We start from the raw sequence: 12,482 nt of genomic DNA, 5'->3' as shown, positions 1-12,482 counted from the left end.
TCCCATGTATACGTGCCAAAAATCACTCGTGAAATCACTCGCGAAAATTAAAAATTGTCCAAATTAGGGACCTTGAATGTTGCCGCATTAATTCACGTCTCCGGGATATGAGTGCACATCATGTGAGGACGTGAATTCACGTCTCCGGGACGCGGCGGGTTAAGGTGGGAAAGGAGGTCCAGATGATGATGATAGTCCAAGTGCATTATTTTACTTTATTATATTCCAAGCGTTACATTTTAGTTCAACTGACTGTAAAGTGAAGTAATTAAACTGACTGTAAAGAGAAGTACAGTGAAAGCTCGATTATCCAGGTTTCGGTATATCCAGGCCATGACCGAATGGTTCAGTGGTACAGTAATACACAGAATTATCCGTATGATAGCTCCGGTTTAAACAGGAAGCATCTGGTTGGTAGCGAGCAAGGCACGTGTAAACGAGCATGAGTTTGCCCCCACCCACACCTCCTGCTCACAACTCGATCACAAGGGTGGTTAGGTGGAATTTGGTGAGGTGACTGATAACTTAACCTAGCCTAAACTTGCTTAACTACCTAATAATTTACCCTAACCTAACCTTACCCGGGTTCCAGTTGGAAAATTGGGAAATGAAAGCCACTTTTTAGTACGCTGAGTAAGTTTCTTCCATTATGCTGGAAACAATGATAGGTACAGCTTAAAGAGCCTGATGATAATAAAGGAAGAAATCTTTCAGCATGGGAAGGTAATTTACCACCTTCAAAACAGAAAAATACAGAAAACAAACTAGATGAATACGAACTGAACTGGTGAAGTCATTAGACTGTATGTTTAGATGAAAATTTATGGGTTTCACAACTTTAGGGGACGAAATGGAACAAAAATGTTTGCTAATCAGAAAAAAATTACTCTTAGTCAGCATTTAGTTTCACATTCTTTGTTCGATATCTCTGTTCCCAACACATTTCAGACCGACTGAGCATACAGTTATTTCTGCTCCTTAAAGTTAAGTGTACATTTACTGCTCAGTCTTTTGTTCTTTCTTATGTGTGTGTGTGTGTATGTGAAAGAGAGCATACTGATACAAACAATAATGTATTCCATTAACCCCTTCATAGCTGAGGGCTTTGAATGACACTTTAACATTTCAGTGTCAGAGACACTGAGTTAGGGCGAGCTATAAAAAACTGCGAACAATTATGGGAAGGGAACGAAGGTCACTAGTATGTTTACACAGCCCTCTCTACATCCCAAGCAATGAGGTGTTCACTTCACTCCAGATGTTTTCACCGATGTTTAAGTGCTTATGTTACATGCACCCTAGTTTTGAGTAAGATTCTTTCAGCAGGAGAATCGAAGATAATATACCATCCACATATTAGTCAGAAAAATATAGAAGACAAACTAGGGGAATATGACCTGAACTGGTAAGGTCTTTAGGCTGTATGCCTGCACAAAAAATTATGGGTTTCACAATATGGAGAATGTGAGTGCATTCAAGTACTTGGGTAGTGTGATGAGTAAGGATGGAACTTTGGGGGATGAAGTGCATGAAAGGGTACAGCAGGGAAAGAAGGTTGTTGGTTCACTGAAAGCAGTGATGAGAAATAGGGAGGTGAGTCTGGAAGTTAAGAAGTCACTGCATGGTAGTATTGTGATCCCTACCCTGACGTATGGAAGCGAGGCATGGACCTTGCAAGAGGGGAACAAGTCAAGAGTGATAGCAGTGGAAATGAGTTACTTGAGAGGAGCATGCGGAGTGACATGGAGGGACAGGCTGACGAATGAAGAAGTGAAGGAACGTTGTGGGGTGGATGTGGATGTGATTGAGAAGATTAGGAGAAATACACTGAAGTGGTTTGGACATGAGGAGAGAATGGGGAATGAAAGACTGACTAAGAGGGTGTATGTAGGTGAGGTGGAGGGAGGGAGAGGGAGGGGAAGACCGAGGATGAAGTGGAGGGATGGAGTTGAGAGGTATATGTGGGAGGGGGGGTGAGTTGGGGGAGGGTAGTCAAATGGTGGGTGACAGAGCGACTTGGAGGCGTTTTATCCGCGGCCACCCTTTGCAGGATTAGGGCGTCGGGCTATAGATAGATAAACAGACAATTTTAGGCAATGATATGGAACAAAAATATTTCCTAATCAGAAAAAAAATTACTATTTCGTCCCACATGTTCTCGCAGGTTAGAATTCAGTTCCACATTCTTCGTTCGCTATCACTCTTCCCGATATATTTCGGACCAACTGAGCACAGTTGTTATTGTTCCTTAAAGTTAATGTACATTTACAGTTCATTCTTTTGTTTATTCTTATGTGTATGTGTGAAAGAGAGAGGACTGATACAAACAATAATGTATTCCATTATTGCTTTCATAGCTGCTGGCCTTGAACAACACTTTGCTGTAGCAATGTAAATGACGTTGAGTTAGGGCGAGCTATAAAAACCTGTGAGCAATTACAGGAAGGGAACGAAGGTCACCGGTGTGTTAACACGACCCTACTCTACCATCCCATGCAGTCAGGGGTTCACAGTTCACTTCATCCCAGATGTTTTCGCCGATGTTTACATGCTAATGTAGGACGCATCCTAATTATATTAATTCTTTCACAAATCATAGCAAAATGGGTTTAGGGGGGATTAAAAAAAAAAAAAAAAGTCAGGTGTGCCAGACGAGTCTTTTCACATACCTAAGAAAAAGAAATTGATTTTAGAACTTTGAAAAAATGATCCCGAGGCCGACCACAGGAGCACGCAAATTTCTGAACTCACGGCCATTGAGGGGGCTAAACATACGCTTTACTTTAAGTAGTAAAAGCACTTTACCATATCAGTTCTTCCTGATAGTCTGTTACATTTTTCAGATTATTTCTGGGTTGGTAAATAAACGTTTCTTGTTAAATCTGTTTCCCCGTCATTTTTAGCTTCTGGTGTGACAACCCTTCTTTATTTCGTTAACTTAATGGTGGAAAGGACTGTTCTAAACTAAGTGTTTAACTAAACCTGGCCTAACCGAGCTTATCTGTACCTAATAATTTAACCTAACCTAACCTCCAGCTGGGAAATTGGGAAAAGATAACCACCTCTGAGCACCTTGAGTTTCTTCCACCATTCTGGAAATGATCGTAGGGGAAAGTGACGATAATAACAGGAAGGAAATTTTTCAGTAAGAAAAAGTAATTTGCCAAACTGAAAGTTGTCAGAGAAATATAGAAACAAGCTGGACGATTATGAACTGAATTGGGAAGGTCTTTCTGCTGCAACAGGGAGGAAATTTTTCAGTAAGAAAAAGTAATTTGCCAAACTGAAAGTTGTCAGAGAAATACAGAAACAAGCTGGACGATTATGAACTGAATTGGTAAGGTCTTTCTGCTGCTTCGTGTATATTTACCAGTAAATAAATCAATCTAACAGTACTTGTGTTTTGTTTCCGCCTGATTAATTGTGATTTCGGACTATTCAGGCACCCCTTCACACCATATAGTCTGGATAATCGGGCTATCTCTGTAATTAAGTGCAGAACTTAACATAATTATGTGACTGTTGCACCCCTCCATCTATGCAACATTCTATCCAAGTCTAGCCTCTGACATGCACTGAACTGTTTTTATTGTTCATCTTTATTGCTTTATGAATGCTTCTTTAATGTTAATAAACAAGTAATCACATAATTTGCAAGTATTGGGTGGAGGAATATAGTTCCCCCCCCCCCCCAGTTAGTCAGAAAATTCGATAAGTCGAACCGCCCTAGAGCCCTACACAGTTTGACTTATGAAAGGCTTACTGTACGCCCACTTTTGCACCCTCAAGTACCTGGACAATGTCTCTCTCTCTCACCTCATCATCTGCACCCCTTACATTCCATGCCACCATCCATACCATGTTCTTTGTTCGGTCCTTAGTCATCAACTGTTTGTCAGTCCTGGCCGGAGGCTTCTTGTTTGTATTTTTAGACGAGGGAGAGTGGCCATGTGCAGTTTGCCACAAGGGCGTGGGAAGTAATTCCATCTTGTGCGGTGTGTGTGATAAATGGGTGCATAAGAGATGTAGTGGTATCAGAGGTAGACTGCGAGATAATGCTGATTTTATGTGTACGGCGTGCCGGGGTGAGCAGGTGGAGATCGTCAGACGTGAAAGGATTGAACTTGCTGGTGAATCTCTTGAGTGTGTGGAAGAGTTTTGTTATTTGGGAGACATGTTGTGTGCTGGAGGTGGGGCTGGAGCTAGCTCTGTGGCTAGGGTGAGAAGTGGTTGGAAGAAGTTCAGGGAGCTCATGCCTCTCCTGACATTGAGAGGGCTCTCCCTACGTGCTAAGGGGTCTTTGTATGCAGCATGTGTTAGGAGTGTAATGCTGTATGGCAGTGAGACCTGGGCAGTGAGGGAGGAAGACATTCGCCGGCTCAGACGTACAGAAATGACAATGATTAGGTGGATGTGCAGTGCGTCCCTGCGTCCAAGGCCTGGAGGGGCTGGGTTTACAATGGAAGAGTTGAGAGGTAGGATGGGACTGGAGTGTATTGGTGTTGTGATGAGGAGAGGTAGATTGAGGTGGATTGGACATGTGGAGAGGATGGGGGATGATAATTGGGTGAGGAAGGTGAGAAGTGTTAATATTGGGGGTGGGGTTATGAGGGGCAGACCGAGAAAGACATGGGACGAGGTCATTAAGTGTGACCTTAGGGTTAACCCCTTAACCGCGGGGCGTCACTTTCGTGACGCTTGGGAGCAAGGGATCATACCGCAGGGCGTCGCTTTTGTGATTCTGTGTTATTTTGAATTCACCTGGGCTTCCAAGTGGGGGCTTGTATCATCTATCAGTACTGCCAATGTCCAACACTAGTCAGCACTCCTAATCTCATCTGTACTCCCATCCATTGTTGACAATTTAGCCATTTCTCTCCGTTCTTGACTCCCCTCCCTACCCCCCCTCCATTACCCTATCCTCTCGCCTGCCCGGCCGTGCTACGCTAAGTAAATCTTCCCTGGAATTTTTCACTGATTTCATCCATTGAAATAAGCCCTATGCCCTATTCTTATACCAAATAATATATACAAGAAAGAAATAAGGTAAGTGAGAGTGCCATACACCTGGAATTGGCTAATTATCACCTGACAACACCTCACATGCACTCGTTCGCTAATTTTCGCTGTTTTTTCCCCCTTGAAATATGCCGTATAATCTATTTTCGTAATAAATATACATGTAAGGAGGGAAGGGAGAAGCCTAAGTGATATTTACATTCATCTGGGACTACCTAATTTATAATGTATTGTCTAGATTTCCTGCCAATCATTTCAGTGCTATACATAGCTGTTTCAAGAGCTAACATTGGTAGCACTGAATATCCCCTAAGTAGGCCTCTACCCCGGCCCTCCCTTATCAGTTTACTCTCATCTTCCGAAGTAGAGGTACGTCTGTTTCTTCTTGCTGACTTCAGGGCCTTTTTCACCCCCATGCAAAGGGCCCTGTGACCTTTACCCCCTACTAAACCTCGTGTGGAAAGAGGTAAAGGGCTGACAATTGATAAAAGAGTGACTACGATCTTTCTATTGAGTAAAACAGTGGAAGTGGAATTGTAAATAATGTGTAAACAGCAAGTGAAAGTAATGAATGTAAATATACGTGAACAATGGAAAATAGTTTTATAAGTTACTTCAAGTGACAGTGCATAACACAGTGTAAATAAAATAGAAATGTAAATAACGTAAACAAAATAGAGAACGTAAATAGAAATGTAAATGAGTAGTATTATAAGAATACAAGTATATACCCTAGGAGTAATGAAGGTGAAAGTTTCACTCTAGCATGTCTGAATACTATGAGTTATGAGAGTGAAGATGAAAGTGACATTCACTCTCAATGCTAGTATACAGGACGAGAAAGTGAATGCTACGTATTTTACTGAAAGAAATTGAATCCCTACAGTGACAATTAACTAATACTACTGAAGGAAACTTATGGATAAAGACTGTAGATATATATAAGTGTTATATAGTAATAGAAATATAAAGTGTGAGGGGTTTTATGAATAATAAATGACAGAGTACTAAGAGCAAACTAGCGCAAGTGCGACGGTCAGACGCGCTCGTAATTTTCCTTGCTTTCACAGTGTTTTTTTTTTTTTGGAGTATGGATCCCAAACTACTTGAAAATCATAGAGTAATGTTTATAGTGTTAATATCTGGCTGTGGTAATCATATTACAGGTTGTCAGGAAGTGTAAAGTGGAGACTTCGTTACCCAACTTCAGAGGTCTCCACAAGTCCTACAGTAACTGACGAAGGCTCAACAAACATTCCAGGAGAAAGCTGAAGGTATGTGCCATAAGCATATGTAATTTTAATATTCTAGGACTAATAACTGATTTTTGGCAAATATTTTTTGAGAGTCTGTCAGAGCCCGAATAACCCCGCGGCACACGCAAAACATCGGTAAACATGCCCGCGGTGTAAGGGTTAAGGGACTGAACAGGGAGGCTGTAATGGATCGTGCAGTGTGGAGAGCCACCATTAGGTGACCAAGGCCGACACATGCAAGCATGTTGGAGCCTTTAAAAACGAAACGAAAATGAAACGAAACGAAACGATTTTTAGTTAGTTGTTTTCACGTGAGGGGTACTAACCCTCCACCAACCCACTTGCTGACACGCAGGGAACAGGTGTTGGTTGGTAATAAGTTACCACCCAGCGCTGTAAATGATTTCCTGGTTTATCAGAAATCATTTGACTTGCCATTCAGTGTAAAGATTCCCTGAAATGAGCACCGCTACATTAAGTGGGTGGATGATGGGCGCCCCCACCTACTATAGATTAAATATTTTCCTTTGTTATGCCCTTATCACCACTTTCTCTTAACTTACCCTTAAATGCATATGTGTTTTTGATATCTACCATAACAGTATATATTTACTGGACCTAACTGTTGTAAAAGGGAAGATTTAGGCTTACACTTGGGATGCCTGGTACCAATTAGGATAAAATCCGTATGTTCCTTGTATCTGTTATTGCACAATTCAATAATCACACACAATGTCTGATACCAATTATGCGTGATAACCAAGGGATCAGTGTATGTTGTTTTCAGGCATTACACCCTGATATGGCCAGTAAATGAAACATTTCTAGGTTTAGTCATAGTGACCTATCAACAGTTACTAAACATTCTGCAGCAAATTAGGTGAAAATGGTCACTTATGGAATCTTTCAAAGCGATATAACACTTAAAAATCTTATCTGTGTGCACAGTTTCATGCTTCTCGCAGATGGGATGAATGTACCCGATAATCAGATGACCTTGGTATACAGTAAACCATAAATTATTTCCTATCAACAGTTAAACTGATTTGTAAACAAATTTAATGTGGATATGGCATTCTCAATTTATATCACTCTTAAGTTACAATACACTCGACCCTCGATTTGCCGGACTAAAATGGGGGTAGACCAGTCTGGGAATGGCCAAAGTCCGGCCCCACATACCATTCCCCAGACTATTACCATACTTTGTCCGAATTCTCCAATACTGTCCGGCAATTATTTCGATAATCTAGAGCATCGTGGAATGTAGGCTACCTATACCAGCATAACTAGCATACACAGTACATAAAATAATAATACTGATGCAATAACAATAATAATAACTGACACAATGGCTTTATTTTACTAGCTACAACCCTAAGAATGGTTGTTTAGACAGTTGTTCACGAGAATGTGGAGGGTATGATAGAAGACGATCAGACAGCTGAGGAAAAAGACAAAAATGAGCAAGGAATGGAGCACCACAAGGTTAGCCAACCACTAATCAGCAGATCGAGATACAAACACGCAATCTTGGACCGAATCAGCAATTTTAATTGAAAAATATTTTAATCTCTATCACCATATAGGTTTGCACACCTAATTATTTTGAAATTCATTCAAAAGTTTGTGCTTCATTTAAATATTAATAGAAAATCAGGAATCAGAGTGAAAATTTCTTAAAGTCAGCAGAAGTGTTTTGCCTCTAGTCTAACAACTCACCTTGACGGACTTTTGTTTTGGATAAATATCGATTTACAATGCAGATACATTTTTTTTTTTTTACTCAAAATAAATATTTATGCAAAACAGAAGTCTGTCAAGGTGTGCTGATGATCTGAAGGGGATATATTTGCTAACACTGGCCAACCACTCATCAGCTGACCGAGATGTAAACACTGACGATCTGAAGGGGAAATACCTGCTTACATTCGTGCATTTTAGCTCTGAAACCTAATTTCTTAATTAAGTTATATTCAGTAAAGGTTTTAAAGTAGATTTTTCAGATAATTATATGTGTATGAGTCACTGTGACAAAAAAATTAATATATTTTCAAGTGAAAAGTGCTGATTCGGTATTTAGTCACACCCTGTCAGGTGAGCAAAGTGAGTAGAAATGGATCCCATTGACTTTGTCCATAAGAAAATATATATTTTTTTTATTACCTATGAATATTATTGTGTCCAAGACTTCCTTAAACCTTACTGCGTTATGCAATAAACTATTTACTGTATAGTGGCATCTGAGAAAGGTAAGAGGCAAATGGGATATTGCCACGAGTTAGGAGCTGGAGGCGTAAGGCAGGTTGGTGACCAAGATCCATTTCATGTATGAAAATAATTTCTTGTGTGTGTTACAAATGGCCTTTATTGAGTCAAAACCTTGCTAAAATTATACTGTGTTGTGCAGCAGGCTGCTTATAGTTTTATGGGAGAATAATGGCCCGACTTTTGTTGAAAATCCCGGACTTGTACGGGCATATGTCTGGCATTTGATAATACTGTATTGTCTAGCCTCAGCTCGTGTCCAGGAAATCCAAAATCCGAGAAATAAGGGTCCGCCAAACTGAGGGTCGAGTGTATTTCATGATTAACATGCAGGGCTGTGCACGTATCAGATTATACATCCTTCAGTAGGTACAGATATACGTCCTTCAGCAAGTACAGATACATTAACCATTACCTCTACAATAACTTCATCTTCATCAGCTTCCATCCCCCTCCCAGCTCGTGATCCTCCCTCTTCTGCACCAACTCCACCCACACCTCCTCCAGCCTCGCCTCCTCCTCCGCCACGGGTGCCCTCTTCTGTGGTCTGATCTTCTTCATCCTCAATTAATTCATCTTCCTCCTCAAATACTTCAAATTCAGCGAAGTCATTATCCTCATACTCTTGGGCTCGGGCACTGACACTCACAGCCCACAAAAATAGAAGGAGTAATACGAAAGATTTCATCTGTAAGAAAAAAGTGATTACCATTATACAAACATCTTAACACAGTTTTCATTAGACATACGAAACAAAAAACAGAATCTTGACAGTAAGATGTTCAATAAGTAAAATTGGTACAACCTGCTTTAATGTTTTATATACATACAGCACCCCTCATTTTGTTCCTTTTAACCCCTTCACTGTAAGTGTATGATTTTAATCAGCTATGGAGGCTCTCATGAAGGGGTTACAGCCTTTCTTCATAGAATGAATTGTTACAAATATTCTTCCTTAAATCCTTCACTATACAGTAAGACCTCACTATAATGGACTAATTGGGGCCCCAAGCCATTCTGAAAAATGTGAAATTCCGATAAAAGCAACATCCAGACTTTCCCCTCCTAATCCAGACTTTTTCCAATATATCAGACATTAGTCCAGATCGTATGAATGGTTTTTAAACTATTCAGACTACCATTGCAGTACTGTGTTATAACTTCACTACATTAATTCATTCATTCATTCATTGCCAGACGCCATGTATCCCAGACAGGGTGGCCAAGGGCTTAGAGTTAATTGTTTTACAGGGAGGGGCACTAATCCTCCACCAACCCCACTTGACGTAGGGATGCCAACAGCATCTGGTGTTCCCAGGCAGTCACCCATCCAAGTACTAACCAGACCCAACTACATTAATCAAATGGTATAATATATATACTGGCAATAATAGTGTACTGTACACTGATAAACATGTCTGTATTCATCTTGCTGTGGTGAACACAGCTGAAGTGGTCAGGCAGTCCGGACTGCGTCTGGCTTTATTAGACTTTTTCCAACATATAGGAATTCAGTCCGGTTACTCCTCCAGTCCAATAAAAGCAAATTCTGGTCTGCTGAAGTCCGTCATATCGAGATTTTACTGTATGCCGCTTTTATATCTAATTCTTGTGACCATCCATTGATTTTACTTAGTTGCAGAGAGAATCCTCATGGTTTTTCACTCTGAATCTAGGGAACGGATCCCTCACTATGAACTTAGGTAATAGCTGGAAGTTTGTAGCATAATTTTTCTCAATCACCTTGATCGTCTATCTATCTCTTGCCAGACACCTTAATACCGTAAGGGGTGGCCACAAACAAATCACCTCCATGTCACCCTGTCCATAATGGCTGAAGGGACTCTCCTGACCTATCAGTTTAACTTAACCTAACCTAGTTTAACTGTACCTAATAATTTAACCTAACCTAACCTAACCTAACCTAACCTAACCAACCTAACCTTAACCTCCTATTGGGAAATGGGGAGCAAAAGCCACCTCTGAGTAAACTAAGCAAAAGTCTTCCACATAACAACCAAAAGTACGGCTTAAGGTATGTGATGATAATGCGGAAAAAAATTTGCAGCAGAAGATAATTTACCACCCTTAAAATAGTCAGAAAAATAGATAACAAACTGAAGGGAAATGAATTGAATTAGTAAGGTCCTTCTACTGCTTCAAGTAAAGCATAAATTTACCAAGGACTGAACTAAACAGCAAAAACTCCCAATTTTAATACTCGGCAGCTATGTAAAAATATATGAAAACCCCATTCTTCCGCAAAAGTCAAAGTGAAGGCATTATTTTTCATAAAACATAACCATTTACTGGTTCCAAGGGTTATGCTGACGTACTCTTATCAAAGATGGGAAAGCAGTTCGTAGCTTAGCCTAAATGAGGTTACCGGAAACTTGACAAGCGGCTATTTGTCCTAAGTCTGTACGGTACTTATCCTGTACTCTTGGAGGTATCAATTCTTGGTCACTTTCATCTTTAGGTACTACACCGCCGATTCATATATATAACTAAATCAGACTGTCAGTATAACAGAAAAGTTGCACTACATATATTTCTTTCTTTTTTTTTTTCTTTCATGGGTTACAAGGTTTCGTGCAACCGTGTTCCGACGTGAAACCTTACAACATTAAATAACCGTGTAACTACATGCAAATATAATTTAAAAGTTACAAAAACAATAATTACATGCATTTTTACACACTCACTCTCTCTCACAAATGCGAACATTTTCAAAAACTACTTCTAGGTACACCAGTAAACAGCAATGTAAAATTTCCCAAAACTTACAACATCAGCAGACAGCTTCCACCTGGACCTTGCTAGGGACCTTTTGTGTAAATATTTCGCTTAACCACCCCCACTCCCTCCCTCCATATACAGTATATATATATATATATATATATATATATATATATATATATATATATATATATATATATATATATATATAAAATAAATCCTTACACATATATTCATTCATCATTCATATATATATATATATATATATATATATATATATATATATATATATATATATATATATATATATATATATATACACTGTATATATATATATAATATAATAAATCCTTACACATATATTCATTCATCATTCATTCATCATCCGATCTTATGTTGTCCCATGAGGCGCGTAGGAGCCATGGGCTAGGCAAGTTGGTCCTGACATTTGAGGGTGAGTCCACACGTGTACTAGAACGTGTTAACAACACAGTTGGCAACTTGATTGGATACGTGTATGCAGCAGTATTTGGACATGAAACACCAGGACGGAGGTGAGATTACAGGGAGGCGCAGAAAGTCCCAAGCGAGACGGGCATACATCCCCCACCACCCTGCGCCCCTCTTCCCCTCACTGGAGCCCGCGGGAGGTACGCTGACCCGCACCGCACTACTCTCGAGACAGACCAGCACTCGCCAGGATTGGGATGGGACTTGTTCCTTAACAGTCCCAGGTAGAACCGCAACGATGGCCACTGTACTTGTTGGGGAGAGGACAGCCACTTTACTCCTCTCATCTACCACCCCTTGCAGGACCACGGCAGCATCCACTGTACCCGTCGGGGAGGGAACGGCCACTGTTCCTCCCTTACCTGCAGCCTCTGCTGGGAGCAGAACTGCGATGACGGCCACTGTCCTCGCTGGGGAGAGAATGGCCACCATCCTCCTCTCACTTGCTGTCCCAGGGCAAGGCAGAACCACAGCTGTGTCAACTGTACCCGTCGGGGAGGGAACAGCCACTGTCCTTCCCTCATCTGCTGCCCCCACAGGCACAAGCAGAACCGCGGCGGAGCCCCCTGTGCCTGTCGGGGAGGGAATGGCCACTGTCCTTCCCTCATCTGCCACTTCTACAGGGAGCAGTACCATGGTGACGGCCATTGTCCTCACCGGGGAGAAAACGGCCACCATCCTTTTCTCACC

General features: G+C 40.9%; 1 protein-coding gene across 2 annotated transcripts in view; it reads right to left on the bottom strand.

The window, feature by feature from the left end:
- The window catches only part of LOC145392516 (PAT complex subunit CCDC47), a 447,784-nt gene extending 436,442 nt beyond the window's left edge, over positions 1-11,342 (bottom strand). For both annotated transcript variants that reach the window (XM_080266910.1, XM_080266911.1), the window contains exons 1-2: positions 11,331-11,342; positions 8,959-9,231 (exon numbers count right to left, since the gene is read on the bottom strand). In XM_080266910.1, the coding sequence (XP_080123036.1) occupies positions 8,959-9,231 (273 nt within the window). In that variant the 5' untranslated portion in view covers positions 11,331-11,342. The remainder of the gene's footprint in view (positions 1-8,958; positions 9,232-11,330) is intronic.
- Positions 11,343-12,482: the final 1,140 nt, after the last annotated feature.

Source organism: Coenobita brevimanus, chromosome 22 (assembly GCF_032717465.1).
Source record: "Coenobita brevimanus isolate Jiangsu-jjx chromosome 22, ASM3271746v2, whole genome shotgun sequence".
Lineage (NCBI taxonomy): Eukaryota > Metazoa > Arthropoda > Malacostraca > Decapoda > Coenobitidae > Coenobita > Coenobita brevimanus.
This window is presented reverse-complemented; position numbering and strand designations above follow the sequence as displayed.